Raw genomic sequence first — 21927 nt, 5'->3', positions numbered from 1 at the left:
TAAAGGGGGCCTACAGGAAAGCTGGGGAGGGACTCTGTGTCAGGGAGTGCAGTGAGAGGACAAAGGGGAATGGTTTTAAACTAAAAAAGAGTGGATTTAGATTAGATGTAAAGAAGAAATCCTTCACTATGAGGGTGGTGAGGCCCTGGCACAGGCTGCCCAGAGAAGCTGTGGATGCCCCATCCCTAGAGGTGTTCAAGGCCAGGCTGGATGGAGCTTGGGGCAACCTGGTCTGGTTGGAGGTGTCCCTGCCCACGGCAGGGAGTTGGAATTAGATGATCTTTAAGGTCCCTTCCAACCCAAACCATTCTGTGATTCTGTGATTCTATGATTTTTTTTTTTTTTTAATTACAGCATTTGTTAGAATTTCACAGGTGATTCCAGGTTTTTACCCTCGCCATTAGGCAGAAGTTCACATTCTTTGTCATGCACCAGCCTATTTAAGCTGTACAGGTACCACAGAGAATACCACCTCTCAGAAAGCTTTATTACCTACTGGGTAGGATATCACAATTGTCATGATACGGGTTCAAATTTGAATCTCTGAGGCTTGTATGTTTTGTTCTTTAATGTTGGAAATGCTGTAACATGTAGTCCTTATGCAGAGAGTAAGGCTGCCATCTCTGAGTGCAAGTTCTGTCATGCACAATTCCAGGAAAAAGGGAAGTTAGTGTTTGTGACAGCAAAAAAGCACTTTGCTGAAGTTTCAGCAAAATTGCTGAAATAAGTGGGTCATAAGCCCATATGTCTCCATCCATACAGATACTCCAAAGCTGTATGGACACAGGCCTGGGGCAACCTATTCTAGGTGACCCTGCTTGAACAGGGGGATTGGACTAGATGACCTCCAAATGTCTCTTCCAACCTCAACCTTAATGTGATTCTGTGATTCTGATTTTATGTTTCCTATCAGTTTGCTTCAGCAGCTTTAAAACAGAATGTGTTGGATCTAAAATTCTAATTTTTAGAGGTGTAACGTCCCCTGCATTTTTAAGGGACACAAGTATAGTACTCAGAATTCTGGGTGACAGTCAGAAAGGTATTCAAACCACTGAACACAAAAAATTCCAATTACTCAACACAGCTGTGCTTGGAAGAGACAAGTACCTCCAGAGCTATATTCAGAAAAGCTGAACCTAGAACAAATGACCTATGGAGAAGAGAGATTTTATTTCTCTGGTGTTTTTTTTGTTTGTTTGTTTGTTTGATTGATTTTTTTTTTGGAGGGGGGGTGGGGTGTGATTGGTTGTTTTTGTTTTTAAATAGGAAAGCATTTCAAGGTGGGAAATTTTGCAGAATTTTCTGAAGATTTTTAGATGCACTCTGAGAAGGCTTCATTCCCATCTCAGTTCCTTAAGATCATAGGTGCCTGGGGACCTCACCTGCCCATCTGATATTTTATAAATTACAAAGTTATCCCTGATGTGGTAGGAAGCTCATCAATAAATCGTCTTAGAAACTAGTAACAGAATCCAGTCAGATGAGAGTTTTGAAGATGCTTGCTCTCACAACGGCCAGAAGCCTGAAAAGTATTGCTCGGATCCTGTGTATTTAGACCAGATTTACACTTAGGTATTTATTGCATACGTGTTCATGACATCACAAGAACTCAGCTGATCCATCAATGGAAGTTATTGGAAGCTATTGTCTTACTCAGCAGTTTTCCTGTTGAAAATTCTTCTGTTGAAATCATTCACATATGGTACCGTGAGGCTAAAAAGCAAACTCTGGGGATGCAGTCTTGAAACGATTTGGTTTTGTTGGAGAAAAGGATTGTGTTGATGTTCTGCATAAATATAAGGCTCTTTGTTTTGGTGCTGTCACATAAGGGCAGCAACATCCATGCAACCAGTTTGGGAGAAGCCTGTTCTGCAGTATGATTTTGTTCAAAATTCTTGTGAGGTGATCTTTAATTATGTGGTCAAATTCGATGAAAGTTTGTAGTGGTGGCTCAAAACTACTACTTCCTGCTGCTGTCTATCAGACAGCTACTTAGAGAAAATGTCCTAACATCCACATAGTTTTGCATTCATCTTCAGTATCATTGAAACTCATTCCTGATATCCTAAATGTTTATTAATTATGTTTAATATGCAATGGTGTGAACAGATTAGTAACTCCTTTTCTGAATTAAAATAACAGATTGGAAGCAAAAATATAAGTATAGATTTATTAGAGAAGTTATCTAAAATACATTATTGTTTCCCTCTTTAAATTAGAGCATATATTATTTCAATGAAAAGATACTTTGTATTCTATGGTAATAACAATTTTTAAAGATAATACTTAATTTAGGACATTTTTAATTAAAAAATTCAACATACTACCATTAAGACATAATGTTGTTGATAGCATGGGTAAAAATGTAAAACAGTCTTAAAAATATTTACGTCAGTTGTTTAAAATCTAAATCTAATTCTCAATATTCATTTTACTTTTCTTCCTCAATATACTTTTTTTTTCCTAAAGCATACCTATATTCTGTATTCCTGTGCTTTTGACAAAGCTTCAAGTTATCATTAGTTATGTGTACTACCACACCTGTGGATGAGGTTTCTTAGAATGGCTTATTTTTCTAACACCATATGCTCTCCCAAACAGCCAATGTATTGTAACACCAAAGTTGTCAGTCACAGTAATTCATCAAAATGCACACAGCCCACCCCCAGGCTTCCCCCAGCCCCACACATAAAGAACCTATTCCTGTTTGGCCAAGAACCTGTCACATTTCATTAGCTGGCATTTTAGATGCAGAGCAAAAGAAAGAATGGACCTGGGAGACAAGATGTTGCCAGGGCACACATGGCAAAGGTTTGATTTGTGCTTAGCAAAAAGGGTTCCTCACAAACACAGCAATTCCTAACACACTGAGAGCTGAGGTTACTGGAAGGAAGCTCTGACTTCTCTGCTCTTCAAAGGCTGACATGGGCGCCAGTTGTCCACCATGTGGCACATGGGCTCATTCTCAGCATTGAAGCAAAGGCCACGGAGTTTGCACATCTGTGGAAAAAGGAAGAAACATTCTCAAATGCATTCTTGTTTCAACAGGACTACCTGAACTATACGCCATAGGCCTGAGCCAGAGGTCCAACTCAAAGTTTCATTAGCACTAATGGTTTAGAGGTGACATCACCATCCATGTATCTCTGCACATCAGCCACACCATTTCCTGCTCGACACAGGCTCTCGTGGCAACAAAATATCCTAGAAAGAACTAAGGTGGCACAGAAAACAAAGATCTAGGGCACGTGTTTTCTGAACTCTGTGCACAAAGAGCTGTTTGACCTCAGTCTACATCCGAATTGAAACCCTTCCAGAGCCCTTTGAAAGTTGTAACGTTTCAGTTCTTTTGAAAGTTGAATTGCTTTGTCCGCTTGATATTTAAAAACAAACAAACAAAAAACCTTATCCTTAGGTACAAATTAAAATAACCAAATTCATTCAAGATATCTTGATTTTCAAATACTGTGAGAAGGGAAACTGTTCCACATCAACAGGAGCATACTGCAAGGTCTTAGAGTAAGGTGCTTGTCCTAAAGTTAAATTGGTGTTTGCATAGTCTGCCATAATAAAAGCACCTTAATGTCTAAGTGACCATCTCCAAAACTACTAAAAAGAAGACTGTGTCAAAATAAAACCTGCCCCAAATGTGATCTCACAAGCCAACTGGAACTGCTGACAGAAATATGTAGGAGGGATTTTGTATGAGTCAGACCCCAAGTCAGGCTTTCCTTTACTGAGCTAGGAAGACCCCAGGCAGTGACCAGCCCAGGAGGCCTTTACCTTCAGGACCCAACAGGAATGAAGTTCAGAGCTCAGCCTCTACCAGGAACTGTCACTGCAGCAAATGATAATGGACTCGTGTATACACAGAGTCCACTCATCCAGCTTTTATTTATCTTTAGAAAACCAATTCAACTTAAATCCAGTGTCAATACTCTGCTTTATGGTTTCCTGCTTTGATCAGTTTTGGAATGAAAAGGCAAGCTGCTACACGCACTGTTTTGATCTCAAATTCATCTTTGAAATGTCGATTGTAATATGGAGGGGTCTGTGTGGGAGAAACAAGTGGTGTCGTTTGCCACTTGTAGGTGGTGGAAGTAGGTGTAGTAGGAAAAACAATTCTATTTTGGTGAAAATGCTCCTGCCCTATAATAAAACCACATTTGCAAGCCTTGGATCATCAATACCAATAGTTTAAAATAATCAAACAATGTCAACTTAAAAGTTGCAGTTTATTAATAGATTTTCCAATAGTTCTTCCTTGTCATTTATTCTATCTTTTATCATGTTATATCCCAACAGATCAGTTGCACTTTTTTCATATCAGCTAAATAAAACTCCTAGAATTATGTGTATAGTTTTAGCATGGCTGCCATTCATAAAAGGGATTTAAAAGTTTGAAGGGTAAACTAAAGCCCTTCAGGGCTAGCTTATATTTATAGGCTCCAGATTCTATTTATATCTTCCAAGCACACAGATGCAAACCCGAGGATAGAATCTTGCCTCTATGTAATTTCATTAATGGATAGTGCAGAAAGCTAGGACCAGGAGTGATTTAATCTGCATAAGCTCCTTCCCACTAGGAAGGTTCTATCCTCTTCAAGTTGCACAACAGAAAATGGGATTTTTTCAGACAGCAGACTTTGGAATCTGCAAGTTTTCTCTCTTCCAAACAAGGCAGTTTTGTTAGGATTGTCACAATTCTGCGTGGGATTTCCCAGTCTGTTCTGTGATGAATAGTCCTTGTAAAATGAGTTCTGTGTATCCTGGAAATGCTGGAAGATCTCAAAGATCTACAAACTAACTACAGATCTACAGTGTGTGACTGCAAATGCAGAATAAATGCTCTTCAGATGCGTGGTAAACCCAGTATTTTCAGGGCAAGTACAATCAGATAGGTAACTGCAAGTACAGCAAATTTACTGATGCTCACAACACATGCTAGACTTTGCATGTATAACTGGTCCTCTCATGCATCCTACACTTTTCCTAGATTTTTTTTACCACATGGCAGCTCCAACCTGATTAAATTTTTAAAACTCCTCACATTTTGCCTGGACTGTGTCCAAATGGAGGACAACCTTACATTTTACGTCAACCTCTAATTCCACACATAGTAGAGCTTGCCAGAAGAGCATAACCAGCTCAGATATGTATTTTTGACATGTGACACTAGCTAATAGCCTGCATAGCTCTGCAGTAGCATAAACTGCCATTTCAAAGATCACTTGGACAGCTGAACCAAAGCAATCGATATCATACCAGTCGGTACACACCTATTGGCACAGTCCCCTGGAGACCTACCTGCTCAGGGCTGACAGTGATGGGCTCCTTCAGAACATGCCAGATCACACATTCAAGCAGTGGTGGAGTGGTCAGGGAGCCAGGGTATGTCCAATAGTCTCGACATGCAGGAAGCAGTCCAGTAGGGTCAAAGTTTGTGAAAGAAGCTTGCTTCCCCTACAACAAGGAAAGTAGGCAGGCTATTGTCAAGGGAGAGACAACATACACCCACCAAGCTTGTCATTGTAAAGTCTTCTACAGAAGCTCCATGTTTGAAGGAAGGGAGAAATGGAGTTTAGCATACAGTGTTAAGTGCTTCTTACAGTACACTTGGAATTATGTACCGGGAGTCTGTACTTTCAGCACTTTATTTCTTATTTTTTAAGACTTTCAAGACATTTCAGCATTTCAAATGTTGAACTTACGGCCTTTTCCTTTACAGATATGATCTGTCCCTGCTTGAAGGAACAATGAGATTTCAGATACCATGGACACTGATCCTACTGGAAATACAGAAACTGGGAGACCTGTTGGACTGTCCATTAAAGTAAATGGCAACATCCATTTATGTCACAGAGAGCCTGATGACAAAGATTTCAGTGTAGCCTTGTTCTTTACCTTTCCTGCCCACATTTATCATTGGCAAAGGCCTTAACCCACTATGAAGGTACCTACTTACTCAACAAATAACTTTAGTTACTCATTACTCGGCTCATGAAGATCACATACATGCTTCATACTATTTAAAATGCAGAAAGGCTTTTTTTTTCCTAAGGCCTTTTTTTCCTGATCAAAATTTGCATCTGGAAGATGAATCCTACCCTATAGGTTTAAATACAGATGAAATGACGGAAAATGTATTAATGGAGATAAAAAATGATCACCATTTCTAGTATTATCTGCCCTTTATCATAATTAATTTGAATCTCTTTTGCATTTAGGATTACAGGAGCGTCCATGCTGATGACATGAAGGTTTATTTCACTCTCATAAATGCAACGGACTGGGAAAAAGTAAACTGATCCACTGGGAAGAAGTAAACTGATCCAGAAGTCCACTTTCTGGATCATACGGTTGTGACTGGTGGTATCCAAGACAGCATATATTACCTTGGTTTGAATGGAGTTCAGAGCATCAACAACTTTCTGTATTTCAGGTTTGGCATTCCCTACCTGTAATAGAAACCACATGAGAAAAAAGTAACCATGCAATCTCATTACACCTTTAGTTTTATGTTAGAATTCTCAAGGAATCATTTTGTAGCACATTTTCATAGCACCATTTCATTACATAACAGGAGTATTACAGCAAAAGTGACTGAAACTGTTTCTGTAAAATCATGCCAGTTGACAGTCAGCACAAATGGGTCAGCCAAGGACACTGGACAGAATAAAGTTATTTTCTTTTACAGTATGTGGTCTATTTTTGGACTTGAGCTGTTCTTTTTTTCGCAGAAGTCACCCTCATAATAGAACAGTGAAGCCAGGACAGAGTGCACACTGCTGGGTCACAATCACCTTCTTCAATTAGCTGTGAAGACAATTCAGCTGAGAAAAAATGCTCTAGACGTTTAACAATAGCAGTAAAAAGAAAATAGATGCTATTTAGGCTGGTCATACCACAGATTCATACATATATTACTGCGTCAGTTATGCATATCATCTTTCTCTGATAGGGTTACGGCAGTGTCACTGTCATGATGGAGGCTAGCATGCTGCTGGTCGGTTGACACAGAGATGGATGGCAGTCATACTCCACTGTAGGTGTACAATTTTCATATGTACAGAAAACCAAGAATTTGGAGTACCATCTAGTCTGTTCTGGGCTTATGTGGTACAGCATAATGCTGTCTTATTCTGTATTTTAGGCTCTTGGGTCCACCTGGACCACTGAACATACTGGACTAATCCAAATAATAGGAAAAAAAGTTTAACTAACCTTCATGAAGATGCCTACTACAGCCAAACCATCAGGATGTTTCACCGCTTCAGCAAATTTTCCATATTTTACATTCCAGTGAACAATATGAAGCTAGGAGCAAGAAAACAAGAAGCACTATGAAAATTAGATTCCATCCATAATACTTTACAAATGAGGATGCGGGGAAGTAATTTATTAAACATTAAGAGCAGATGGTGTTTTACTGCTGAGATTTAAAACTTTTGTGTACAGTTAAGAATTTGTTGAATCATTCATTAACTTTGAAGTTTCATTTATGCAAAGAGATTTCTGTCATGCATTTTACTTTGCTTCTGACTCTTATTCCCAGATGAGTTTTAAATGCAAACTCTGGGCTGTATCTTTCTGCTTTTAGTCTGGTAAAATTCCTGTTATCTTCAGAATGAGTTCTTCCTACATGCAGCCTGCAGGATTTTGATATAGTACTTTTGATGTAGCTGTGTATTCTGGAGTTCTTATCAACGCTGAAAGACATGATTGTCCAGTGTCAGGACAGAATAGACATTACTTACAGATCTGACCTCCACTCTTGAGTTTTTTTTAAAAATACTATCCTGCCCTGTCATGGAAAGTCTTTGAAAAGAGTATTAAAATAATCTCCAGGTCATGTTAGCCAGGATGTTCTTTTCTTTTTTATTTCAATGTTATTTCTAATTGAAGTACATCTGTTGTCTCCTCATATCTGCAACTCAAGTTGAGCAAGTAGTTATGGTACTGTGAACAGATGTGAGGCAATGGTGAGTTTTTTTGGATAAGAATAAACCGACTCCTATCAAAAAGCAGCAAAGCTGATAAATTTGTGGGGCCATTTCTTCTATCTATCAATGCACATCACAGTTATGTTCAGTTCCTGAAGCAGCACTGTACCAAAATCTTTTATGGTAACCCCCCCAGTTTCTTGCCCTTTGAACGTTTGTAGAGCTGCTGCTGCCATGCTCATTACACCCAAAAAACTGGAAAGGCAAAGCATGTCCTACCTCTGCATCATACTTCACACCATCCACAGTGTGCTCAGACCCTTGGCCCTCACAGGATCCCCAGTGAATGTGAAACTGCACCAGCCTGTAGACTCCATCCAGTGCTCCCCCTTGCAGCACTGCAAAGCAAAAGGACTCTGTTAGCATCTCCCGTAACCTTTGCTGTCAGGTCTCACTTCAAAGAGGAACATCCATCTCAAGTCTTCCAAGTGAATCACAGTTTATTGCTCTGCATGCTGCCATGCTACTCCAGATCATCTTCAATGGCACATTGCTGCAAAAAGCCAAAATCAGTAATAAACATATAAAAACATAAGTGACTTCATAGTGAGTCTCATCAGCAATTTAATAGGCATGCTAATATTACAAGTGACGAGGGAAGAGCTAAGGATGTAACTTTTCTGTCACCAAAGAAAAAATCCAAGGAAAGGTCCAAAGACTAGCCATTGTAAGTGCCCCACATAGAGTTATTTTATGAAAGCACAGCTGAAGACCAAATCATCTTTTACTTACTAATGTACTTGGTTCCTTTATTTTGGACACTTTATCCATTTAGGCAAATCCTGCAAATCCTGTGGTGAATTGGATTGAGTAAAAAGCTTTTGGCTCCAAATTAAACCCTCACACCTGTTAGCTGTGGGACGCAGCAAGGTAAAACACTGGGCACAGTGCAAGGAATTGCAGAGATGTGACTTTGAAATCTCTCGTCCATCCCATCTTTTACTCCTCGAGAGTGAGTTTAAAAAATGGTGCTGAGAATGGCAACACCTGCAGAGGCCAATTTTTTAAAATAGGGTTTGGAAATAAGGCATTAACTTATGCTCTCCCTGATTTGACATTATTCCTGCTACGTGACTGAGGTAAGTGGAGTGCCCAGCCACACATTCAGTTATACAGGAGCAAGTTCCCCTGGGCACCTACGCTTGTTAGTTTTAACCTTCTACTTAAAACTGTAACCACCACCATTATGATATGCAGGATCAAGCCCCATTTCTGCCAAATGCTCAAGGCACAGACAACGTCTCCTCCAGTGCAGCATAAAGCACAAAACAACAGCAAATAGTTCTGTTCAATAGAGCTATTTATCCAAGTTATTAGAGCAAGGTCTCACAGTGGTTTGTGCTTTTTTTCTAAGTCCCAAAATCACAATTGAATCTTTAAGGAATTAATATTTTAAAAATCAAAAATACTTTTAAAACATCATTTGAAGTGCTATATATATTAGAGATCAATTTCTCTTTCAATATAGAAAATAAATATATAAATAAGAGTGACAGAAGAGTGTTGACATCAGTTATTACATGTAAGTGTGTTCTGTTTACGTGCCACAAACAAAATGGTTCTGTGGAGTAAAGATGCTTGCCTCTCAGTTTGCAGTTAGTCTAGACATGTAAGTATCACAAGTACATGTGTGAAAATATACATCAAATGCAGATAGGAAAAGGTCACTGTCTGTTCAGGTTTGAATAATTCTGATTATACGCAAGCATGGACAAACATACCCGTGGATACTTGGCAATGGGGGAGCTCAAAGTGGTGAGAAGGATTTGACTAAAAATCTGGAATACAGGAAAATTAAACGTAAGATGTAATGAAACACATTAGTTTCCACTTGTGTGCATTACACATGCAAAATTTGTTTCAGTGGACAAATTTAGCATTTGCCTGGGGCTCCGTCTTTGGCAAATACCTTTAGAAGTCTGCCAACATGCATTTCTGTTTGAAAAATGTGAATATATGTTCCAATGCAGTCCTTGTAATTTCAGATACTGTAGCCAACGCTGAACAGCCAGCAGACCAAGAGCTACCCTACCTACCGCTAAGCTATGTGATACCAAGAGGAATGGCTACTTAAAGTAATTGAATAGGCACACCTTTTATTCTACTTTTGTGTTTCTGCATGTGCTAATTGCCAAGAAGCATAACTGATTCAAGCACAGTACTACAAATCAGAACAGGTGTTTTTTTTTGTTGTTGTTGTTTTTGTGTTTTTGTTTTTTTTTCCAGAATGGCTACTGTGAATGTGTGTTAGTTCCGTTTTAAAATGAAGCAATCAGTTGCTATGTCTTTACAGATGCAAAATCATTTAATCCACTCAATATCATGTTTCATTTAAAGACAATGCCATGGAGTTTCAGTGTTTCAGTTTCAGTTCCTTTGGCTAATGGACTTGTGGCTTGTTGCAGATACAAATGGACTGAGGTTTCACCATTCCCAAACCTCCAAAAGCACTAGCGCAGCACAGGTTAATCTGCCATTATTAATCAATGGAAAGCATGCTGAAGAGCAGAACCATGCAATCGTCTTAAATCCATTTGCAGTGTTATTTCTACATAAAGTTTGCTGTAGTTTCATAAAACTCAAAGGATGCACAAAAATCTCTTTGCAGTTTTTGCTTACTTTTCTCATTCTGTGGTTCTCAAATCCAGCACTAGCTTATTTTGACTCAGAGCAGAGCATTCAAAGAAAGTAATAATTAGATTAGTGGGAATGAATACAAATTCAGCAGGCTTAATTACACAACAGCTCTTCTTGTTCTACCCTCCATTAAGCAGTTATTATTTTTCCTTAATATTTTCCAGCCTTTCCAAGGAAGTAAAATTCAAACTTAAAATGCAAAGTAGAAATGTTGGAACTTCGTTTTTTTTTTTCCAGTGCAAGCATTTTTAACCGTGAATAAATGCTATCAGCTTTTGGAAAGCAAAACCTCCTCAAGAACCTGAGCAGCATCTGGGAACTTTCCTATCCCTGTCTCATGTGACACTAACACCAATTCAGGCCCCACTGAAGACAGATGTCCAACCTTTCCATCCCCTTTTTTGAGGGATGGGAAAAATTTGATCCATAGTTGAGCCCCTGAGCATTAGCTTCTTCCTTTTGAAATCAGTAGTACTCAAAACCATCCTGGAAATACATATGTAGCTACGCTCCCTTTTGTTATAGAGCATAGCTTCAGATGCAGAGTGAAGACAGCACCAACCGACCTGGAAAGCACGTTCTTTTCTTACAGATTCATCATTCTCAACAAAATCTACATCAGTAACCTGGTCTCCACAGACATAACAGCAATACAAGAGGTAACAGCTTGAAAATGCAACTTTTCTTCCATTTGACAGTTATTTGAAATGGTGCAGTGACATAAATTTGGAGCCAATTTGCTTAGATTAAGAAATAGTAACTATGATTTCAACCTTCTACCAATTACTGAAGAAATTATACTAGTAACATCCAACAATTATATTGCACTGTTATTAAATGATCTCATAACATTGTCTAAATTAGGTGAAAATAAGTATTAGCAGAGCTAATTCGGGAAGTTAAACAACCACATGAACTGTGCTATTAATGTCTGTGGGGTTTCTTGGATAAAGGTGAACTATGTCTGTCTCCATTACATGGTCAAAGGATATTGGACATGCACAGAAATCAAGGGGGTATTGTGCTGCACCTGGGGCAGCTGTTTACTGAGGCCACACAATTTCACTGTTGTGCTTAAAGGCAAGACACTGGGTAGTTACCTTTCCCATGTAGAACAGGACGGCTTTGTATAAAAACACTGCAAATTGCTTCTCTCTCTCTTTTTTTTTTTTTTTCCAGGAAGTGGCAGCAGCCACATGTTAAGTTTTGCAGGAATACTGTGGAATTACTGTTGCTGTAGTTACCTCCCTGTATAGGGATGTAACAGAACAGGAGACTAATAAATCTCATTAAGGCAATAAACTTGTCAAAGGGGTAATCTAAATGGCTGAACTACAAGATTGTTTCATGAGTCACAATGAATTCCCTCCTACTGTACAGTTTAGTGTAATAAGAAAAAATGCTACGCTGAAGTTTGTCATTCTGAGAAAATACAGAATGAGAAAATGTTCTTCACATGGAAACCATTGACGACAAAATTTCTTCCACTAAAGCATGATGGATGTCCAGAGTTCAAAACTTAAGAAATTAAGCTCTAATTGAGATACCACGAAACAAGAACATAGCAGCAGGACAGTTACAACATCTACCTTTGAGGACAACCCACTTGCAAACACACTGCTTTGGTAAAAAGAAAGCCATGGCTTTGTACCAGCCTACAATAGATGTGCACATGTATATGGCTTTGTATGTATGTGCTCACATAAATACATGCACAGCATATACATTATTGTTTACGTTCTGTAGGCATTTGTGTATTTGCAGACATCTGTACGCTAGAAAACAGACCCTGCAGAGATAAAGTAGAAGCAGCACTACTTGAGAAAAAAATAATCTTGAGCACCATGCACTATTAATGGCACAAAAAAGGCTCTTATGAGGATGCTCAGGGATTAGCCTTGTGTTCTTATGCAAGGATGGGCTTCCCCATCTGACAGACTGAAGAGTTCAGTTGGGGTGAGCTGTCTCTTCTGTGAAACGTGGAGTGTAGAACATCACATTTTGTGAGATGTTTCCTTCTTTACGTTATCTCTTTCAAACATTCCTCCCAGGACACTATATCATGGCAAGCAGGAGAGTAAGACAGGACGTAACTGTAGGGATCATGTTTGCAGATACATCTGTAATGCACTTCACTGAGAGAAAACGTATGTAATTGGTATCTCCTAAGAAAAACCCTGCTCTGACCTTGCTAGAGGGTTAGTCTGATAAGGCAGCAAGGATGTTCCAGAGAGATAGACCAGAATGAAACATCTGCCAAAACGTAGCAGGTCTGCATACATGTGTATCAGCAGCTGCTCAGTGATTTCGATTCACCCCAGCTGAACTACTTCCTACAGGCTGGGTAGCAGCCAGCCAGACTCTGACCTGCTTAAGCATCCAAAGGCATTTACGTTCTTGTCTTTCCTCCTCATCCCTTCAGGTCTTTCAAAAAGGCCCCTTGTATGCGTGATTCAAAGAGATAGATATGTGGGAAAGTATGTGGCACATCTAAGTGTAAATGTGTTTGTGTGCACCTAAACGTTTGTGCATACACACCTACATAAATGTAAACATCCACTTACTACTTATAGTGGATTAAGGAGTAGTGGCAAGACAAGTTGCTATTTGCACATTTACAGATGCAACTTGTGAATATTAAACATGACACAAAAATTAGATGGTATGTTAATAATCTGTTCACATAATATGATGTATTTATTGTTCCTAATACAGGAAGGGTACAATTCAGTATTCACTTCAGTCAACCACAGCAAAATCCACTGCTCCCTGGGACCAGTGGAATTTATTTCTGATATCATCTCATAAATGGGGATTTTTGCGTGAGTCATAAGGTGCTGTAATGACTCCTTGATCAGCGTTCAGTCCTCACCTGTCAGCCCTTATGAGCCGACAATGACTTCAGAAGTACCGAGTTGGAAGCATTAAGATTCTCTTAAGAGTAACAATTTACTTAATATCTGATGGCAGTAACTGTAACACTTATCTCAGAGGTTGCTTACAGTATTGGAAATTTTGTATTGACACAGTGCTCTTACTACTTTGAGGTGTACCAATGGATGGATGAACTCAAGGAAGGGGAGAGCATGGCCTCTAGGCACTCAGCAGTCCCCCTTTACTCGGCTTCTAACAGTTAACTGGTTTCTCCTGGTTTTGCACAGAAACACCTCTAGAGGAGTCATTTGGAAGAAGTGAAGGAAGTTGCCAGGATACCTATATGCACAAGCCATGTCAAATTTCTGCTCAGAAGTTTCTTTTTTTTTTCTTTTTTTTTTTTTTAAATGGCATAAGTCAAGAAGGGCGCTTTTGAGCTCTGTAAAGAAATGAAGTCCTGAATCCAGCAGGTCTGACCTCAAGCCCTCTCATCTTCCTTTTCAGTTCCTTGAAGCACCAGTGCTATACTCAAGTCACCTGCTTGCTTAGGCTTTGCAGCTTCTAGCAATACTAGTTGAACAGAGAATGCCTTAATGATCACACACCTTTTGGGACCTCTGACTTCCTAGTCAAGCAGTGCACAAAAATACTTGCGACACACAAGCAGCTGTCTGAAAACAGTCCCCTAGAGCTATAAGTAATCGGTTCCATGATTTATGATTCAGATGAGTTAGGACATTGCTTAGCCCACATTTTATTCTGGAGCTTCAACCTGTGACTGTATACCAATAATGTGCAATATTATTCTGGTGTGGATAATGTTGCATCTTCAGAGCTGGGAAGCCTAAAAATAGACCAGTGGCAGTGACTGATTAAAAGTTCTGCCTTAAAGGCAGCAGACCTGTGTGTTTTTTCCTCAGTCTACCTCCTGAAGCATAGTGGTGGAAGCATAGGAAAAGAGCACCAGTGGCACAACTTTCAGTGTACTTCACTGCCAACCAAGCTGTGCTACTGCACTGACTGTTGACCTCAAATACAACAAAATGGACTGCTCTGTCTACAGTGAGTCAAAATCCAAGACAGTTAAGTGTCCTCATTAATACTGCCCGTTATAGGAGGAATTGGGTAATTGATTACAGCTACTGAGAGTCTCTCTAGGGGTGCTGGTACCAAGGTCAATAGTGTTTCACTTCCCTAGGTCTCCTCATAATTGTAAGATTCCACCATGACTGAATTTCTGCAAAAATGTTTTATGATTGACTTGGGACTCTCATGGATTTCAGTATTATCTCTACCTAGCTCAGCAGCAAGAAAGGAAGAGGAAACAAGTAAGAGTAGTCCACATGTGAAAATGACTACTACATTTAGTAATGTCTTTAGAGGCTTACACCGTAGTTGCAATGAACTTCTGTCAGGTTCTACAACTAAGATATGATATTTTAATATTTTTGTTACAAAATAACTTGATTGACTTCTTCCTTTCATAAGATCAAACACAAGATCAGAAAATACAGAATACAGAGCTTACTCCTGTGAGCATTTCCCACTTGTATGTCAGGTTTTAGGTGAATTTGAGAAGTTTTCCACAGAACTTACTCTGAGAGCAAGTTATATGTATGTTACACAAGTGCTTTTATGCTCGAGGCTTTCTTGAGCAAAGTCACTTCCTGTGGTTTTACAGCTCTGAGAAGTTGCCGTTTGTTTCTATCTTTTAGAGTAAAGTGATACAGACTACAATATAAAGTGTTTAATATCATTAAGTAGGTATCCTGAATGAGACAAATCTCTCCTTTGCCATAAGGCTTTTAAAATAAGTTGCATTATTATAGTTCAGTGGTTATCAGCACCATTTGCTTGACACATATGTCAATGGCCAACTCCCAGGACACAAGAGTGGACAGGCCTAAATTTGTACTTTTATTCCTAGCAACACTTACCATATAGTATTTTTGCTTTTATTTAAAATTATAGAAGTTTTAATCACAAATGCCTGCAAATACTTGAATTTTCACACTGATTACAAGACAATGGACATGAGATTTAAGAAAGCAACTGCAAGAGCAGAAGGAGAAGAGAAACTAAGTAACAACTGAAGGCAGAAGTTCACTATTTCTTTTCTACATACAAGCCCAAAAAACATTCCAAAACACTGCACGGAAACACGACAGAAGACATTATTTTAACTAAGAGAAAATCATGGAATTTCAGTAAATAAAAATGTTTAAAAAGGGCAATACTGATTTGTCAGTTTACTTTCCGTACACCATTTCTATCAACTAGCAGCTGTGAAATATGAAGGGAATACACTTCAGGAACTGATTTAGGCTTTAGAACTGTATTCTGGAATATAACAGCTGTCACATAAGCCATGAAATTCAAAGGCTGTACTATAAGAACTGAAATAGAAGGTTGGTGTGTAATTGCTTAGGAATAGGGATTTTTTTAAAGCATGCTTAGTAACATCTAAGGGTATCTAAGAGAATTAACAAGAAAGTAGAACAAAGTCAGGTTCTAAAGCTATCACAATGATTTTAACATCATTTTATTTTTCAAACATCTTTGTAAAGGAAAATTTTATAGGTCATAGGGATAGTTAATTGTAAACTGCATCAAGAGCTACATCTAAAGAGCTCCACTTATTAGTAAAGATCTTCTAAAAGGGCAGAGAGGAACACATCTTCCATGAAGATACATTAGTTGCATAAATTGCGCATAATCTTTTTTATAAAAGTTTTTTTTTTTTTTTTACATCCTTATGCCAAAACATATAGAAGGGATATTTTAAGTACAATTTTTTACCTTTTAAACTTTCTATTTCTCATTGATACAAACAGAAGTTATAGGCTACATACGTGTGTGTACAAGTGTAATATATACACAAACTTTATTGGGGGGGGGATATTCTATACAAAACTCTTGAATATTCTGGTATCTCCCTGATTTTAACTTGCGATCAACAATATTCAAAGTAAGTATTTTCTAAATCAAAGAAATAAGTAACAACTATTTTCAGGGAGTTTTATCCAAACACATTTTAGCTTTCTTGCCTATTTTACTATACCATTACTACCTGTACTTTTCATTACAAGAACTAATTTTGCATATCCTGAAGAGAAGTCTTCAAAAAGATATTAAGTACACAGAACTGCTGTTCATTTTACTTTAGTGTCATTAGTTATGTGCCTGAATATTCTTAATGAATGGATCTACTTCTTTGCATGATATTACTCATGTGTTGAAGATTATACACAAACAATGATCTTATTACTTCATTTTATGCCTACTACCACAGGTAATTCCTTACAGCATACAGGACAGCTCATGGAAGCAAGCTCTATAGCCTATCGGAAGTATTTACAGGATTTTGTCCCGTTGTTTTCTGTAAAATAGAACATCACATAATTTCACGTAATTTCTCATCGTGACTGCCGTTGAATGTCTAACCAAGAATTTGAGAGATCATTGTACTGTTAGTCTCAAAATTCAGAAATTGGAGTGAATCAAGCACAGTCAAGTCAAAGACAGCTTTATTTTCTGTAAAGAAAGTAGGTTACCTAGTTAACTGCATACAAATGAAGCCAATAAGTGTGCTGCCAGTTACATTTTATGCACTGTAATTGTCAATAGGAAGTGTGATATTGAAGGATCCACCCTTACCTGGATTCACAGAGATATGTTTAATGTTGTTTTTCTTTTTAAACACTCATCAGTTTCTGATTCACTAATAGAACTACTGAGAATATTTCTACTTGCATCTCCTATCCTCCCACTCTGAAAGCTGTGTCACTGCCTATCTGTCAGAGGATCCCTGTCACAGATGTTCTGGTTCTGCACTGACTTTTCTCATAAAGAGCATTCTTCCTACAGACATTTCTTTAATACAAGTTTCTGCCATTTTTTTCCTCCCAAGTTGCCCGATACAAACTAATTTTCACTGTCATTCCAAATCTATACATGCACAAAGTGACCAAGTAATAGTTTTGTTATACTATGAGGACCTGAACCTGCTTCCTTAGGGCTCAGTGAAAGCAGGATGACTGAGGGCAGACTTGCACGGACTTAGTGAAAAGAAGAATCCTTTTTTTTACTTTGTATCATTTACCTTATTCCTCCCAACACTGCTAAAACGCATGTGCTTTAACTTCGGTTCCTCAGTGCTTCAGAAAAAAATAAACACTAAGTCAGAACCCTTTTTGCTTTTTTTAAACATACAGATATTAATGTGGATGTTCTGAATAAGTTATATAGAGACCTATGTGTATCTATACAACTGAAGCACTGATGACCAGCTAACACTGTTCAGTATAAAGATCATAACATACAAAGTCAAATTCTCAGTGCAGTGCTGAATGTCTTTTATACCCTTGTATTGCATTATCTGAAAAAAAAAAAAAAGTTTTGTAGGCATGGTTAATTTGTTTTCAGCACCATTCCCTAACTGACATTGCCAAGAAAGTGTTTAGCAAAATAGGGCATTTGCTCAAGCAAGTTAAATCGGGCAGTGTCTAGAGAAGGCAGTGACTACAATAGGATTGTTTTTGCTGTCTAAATTAAAAATAGAGGCACATTCACTGTAGCAGCATGACAATTTCTGCAAGTTCAGCCAGCTGAAAAACTACAACTATGGACACCCTGCAAAACCCTTGTTGCAACTGTGCCTTAGATTTCATTTGTCCATCGATGTGGCCATTCCTTTCAGTAATGTTGCCAAAAGGTTTTCAGGATTCCATGCTTAATTTCATTCACCCTACAGAAAAATGAACCATAAGACACTGTGGAAAGACTGCCTCCTAGTAAACTTTGTAGGAATGTGTCATATACATATTAACTTTATCTAGAAAGCCAAGAGTCAAGAAATGCCAGGGGTAATGCTTGAGTTACAGAAGAACATAGAGGTATTTTCTAATCATTCTTCTGTTTCTGTACTAACCTGGGAGCATATTGGCTTCAGAAATGTGAAATAATATTTTGATAACCAAAGAAACTATTTCCAAACTATTTCTACTTCAAGTTGTTAACTGTATTCCTCTGTTATTCTATGGCCTGTTTCTTCCTATGATGTATTTTGCCTTTTTAACCATTTGGTTGGTAGCTTATGATGAGCTATGCCTAATACTGTTACTGTCAAATAATATTTTTTTTTTTTTAGCCCTGCATCTCTCTATCCAAGTATTTCTCACTTAAACAAAAAGGAAGCAATTCACTTCTCTGGAGTTTAAAGCAGGGAAGCTCAAAACCACCAAGACAGACTTAGTTTTCTTCTAACAGGAGTTCAGTTTTCTTGCAGTGCAGGATGCTGAATCCTTAATGGTTGAATCCTGACCTTGGTACCTTTTTGCCTTTGAAAAAAACCTTGTGGCCTCAGTAGGTATTTTAGTTTTAGCATTAGTAGCAGCGTTAGTGGCAGTTTCTCCCATCCCTACCCCTACACACACAAAGATGAGGTCTCACCTGACTTGTCGGAAGAGTCGTCGAACTCCACGTTGAAGGAGTGCCCGTTGTTGACGATGTTTTTGGCAGTGCCGGCATCATAACTGAAGCTGAGAGGCTTCAGAGAGGCGTCGTACCTGGCGGACTTGCTGCTGATAGCGATGGGCGACTGGCGCTCTCCATTGGCGATGGGGAAGTGTTCGTGCCAGTGCGCGGGTCCTGCGGGACAGCACAAAGCGGCTCGGTGGGCACAGCCGCAAAGCTCAGGGGATGCAGGGGACACCCGCACTCGGACAAACCTCAGCGCTTTAACAACGCGCTAACTGGGGGGTGCCCGCAAGGCATGGGAGGGGAAATCCCACCTAGGGACCAAGGCGGGGACCTGACAGCCCCCGAGCCCCGGAGGGGGAAGCCGGGGTCTCAGCGGGGCGCCCTTGCAGAGCTCCCCCCCAGGTACCCAAGCACGGGCACGGCGCTCGGAGCCTTGAGGATGCTCCAGGCCAACCGCGGGGCGCGCTTGGCTCGCTGCCCGAGCGCAGGTGGCATCTCAAGGTTAAAAGAGAACATTAAAAAAAAAAAAAAAAAAAAAGAAGGAAAAAACAAAAAAAGCGCTCGCTGCCGCTCGGGGAGGCAGGTACCAGCCCGGCGGGACGGCCGCGGCTCACTCACCGTCGTGACTGCCGTATCCCCAGTGGTGGGACATGGTGCCCCCGGGCCGGCTCGGTGCGCACAGGCTTCCGCAGCGCCGTGCGGGCGGCGGAGCGCTCAGGGGCTTTTATAGGCTCCCGCCAACTCCATGCCCTTCTCCGCGGCCGGAGGAAAGGGGTGGGGAGCGCGGGCGGGGGCGGAGGGAGACCGGGCTCGGGGGCGGAGAGAGCGGGCCCCTTATAATCCGCACCCGCGGAGCTGCGCCGGGCCCGGCCCGGTACGGCCCGGCTCGGCCGGGAGCGCCCCGGCTCGGCCCGAGGCGGCGCGGGGCCGCCGAGCCCCGCATGGCGCCCGCACCTGCGGGGAGCCCGCCCGCGGCCTTGCGGGGGTCCGGGGCACCGGGAGCGGCACCGGGAGCCGGAGCGTGCCCCCGCGTGCCCCGCCGTGTGCCCCGCCGTGCCCGGCCCGCGGCCCCCTGCTGCTCCCTGCCGGGGGCTGAGGGAAGGGCGGCGCGGGCGGCGGCGGCCGCTGGGGGGGGCCGCAGGGACACGCGGTGGGGGCCCTGCCGTGCGGTGGGGGCCCTGCCGCGCTGCCCGGCTGGGCGGCTCCTCGCCGCCGGCTGCGGAAGGGTCTGCCGGGGTTTGGAGCGGTGGTGGCGTCCGGGAGGAAGGAGGGAGGTGTTGACTCTTACTTGAGAGAGGGGTGTGTTTTTTTTTGTCGTGGTGTCCGGGGAAGGCAGGTAGAGCTGCGCGTATGCTCAGTTCCTGGCGCGTAGGAAATACCGGCTTGGTGTGAGAGGGGTTCAGGCACCGCTCCCACGGATGGACGTGTGAGAGGATTGAGCAACGCGTATTTTAAATGGTTTTATGTTGCTCAATGCTGCCTTGTTTTATCGGGCACTGGAAGGATCAGACCTCGGCAGCCCCTTACAGCCGGCTATGTCTCGTCCTGTGCCGAGTCTCATTCCTGCGCTGCAGCGAGGTGAAGCAACTTGTACACGAGCGGGGCTGCTGGCGATCCTTCACGCGTGCTTTTCGGTGTCCTCCTCCTCTGAGAATTTTTTTTTATTATTATTATTTTTGTATGGGAGCGACATTGGAAATCTTACTTTATTCCCTTTTCTCATTAAGACAGTTTATTGAAATATGTTTTTATTTGTATTATGTTGTGATTCAGCCGTGGGATCCGAATCCTGTTGTCAGTTAGGTCACTGTAAATCCAGAATAACACCCCCAGACTGCCTCCATCATTTACATTCAGCATTGTAAGATGTGCGTCATTTGTTTTTATTTGTTAAGAAGGGGGAAAAAAAAAAGTCTACTCATACAATGTGGTTACTGTTGCTAATAGCAAAAGCTACCAGATGGGAAATTCCATATAAAAATTAAAGGCATTTCTCAGACCTCTTCGAGTATAAGCAGAAAATATTTAAAGCTTATTAGTGATTAACACAGTGTGTGTCCTCTAACATTTGCATTTGTCTATTCAAGATGATTTAGAAATTGCAAAATGGAAATGTGAAGGCAAAACTGTATACACAGAAGTTATTTAGATGCGGCTGTGGTGTATGTGACATAGAATAGCAAATAGAAATGCATGTTAGGAACTATATGGAAAGCCTTGTTTACTCGTTACAGACCCTTTTCTGGCAGTCACATTCTAAATCTGCTCACTATACTGTCCAAGTATATCGGCAATCTCTCATAAACACACTCACACACAAACCCATACAGGTAAGAATGCTTGAAGAATGAAACAGAAACTATCCATTTATGCTGTAGGAAGGAATAAGATTTCTGTACATTTCAGAAGGCTTCCTTCCATTTAATCTTGGTACAAAAAAAATCAATTCAGCCTGATTCCTCTGCACTCTTGTATGTCAAGTTTCTACTGACGTCAAAGGTAGCACCAGATAAAGAACAAGTACAGGATTAAGCACGACATCATGTTTGGGATGGCTGGCTTCCTCAAAGACCGACACAGGGAGACACATCTCTTACCAGGGAGGTGGAAATCACCAGCACCACCAAGGGACTAGGATTTTAATTATGTTAATCTTCGTCACATTATTTCTATCAGTAGGTATGTGGTACGTGCTGAGCACACAAACACCCATCCACAAATAGAAAGTCAGATATCAAATTTCTTTGGTCATTCAGCACAGTTAGTACTTGCAGGCTTGCACCCATGCCAGGAAGCTGCTACTGAGAGCCTGGCGTTGACTTGGGCTTGTGGATTCCAGCCTCTTTCTCTCCTGTCTCCTGCCTGCATCAGACTCCTCTGTGAGTAAGGTTTCATGGCAGTGCCTCAAAGAAAGCCATAGGGTAGCCCTGAG

General features: G+C 40.7%; 1 protein-coding gene and 1 long non-coding RNA gene across 2 annotated transcripts; one reads left to right on the top strand and one right to left on the bottom strand.

Annotated features, from left to right (window-relative positions):
• Positions 1 to 2156: 2156 nt before the first annotated feature.
• CA2 (carbonic anhydrase 2) lies at positions 2157 to 19967 on the bottom strand. Its single transcript, XM_080580600.1, has 7 exons — positions 19614 to 19967; positions 18966 to 19163; positions 8223 to 8341; positions 7225 to 7317; positions 6396 to 6458; positions 5308 to 5463; positions 2157 to 3000 (listed from the first exon to the last, which is right to left on the bottom strand). Exons 1-7 carry the CDS (start codon positions 19645 to 19647, stop codon positions 2881 to 2883), a joined length of 783 nt encoding a protein of 260 aa, XP_080436726.1. The 5' UTR covers positions 19648 to 19967; the 3' UTR covers positions 2157 to 2880.
• On the top strand, positions 5470 to 6699 carry LOC308189944. The gene is made up of 2 exons (XR_013946745.1): positions 5470 to 5833; positions 6228 to 6699. It is a non-coding gene; the product is annotated as an uncharacterized lncRNA (long non-coding RNA).
• Positions 19968 to 21927: the final 1960 nt, after the last annotated feature.

This window comes from Anser brachyrhynchus, assembly GCF_964034855.1.
Source record: "Anser brachyrhynchus genome assembly, chromosome: 2".
Classification (NCBI taxonomy): Eukaryota; Metazoa; Chordata; class Aves; order Anseriformes; family Anatidae; genus Anser; species Anser brachyrhynchus.
Note: the sequence above shows the minus strand (reverse complement) of the source record. Positions and strands in the feature narration are given on the sequence as shown.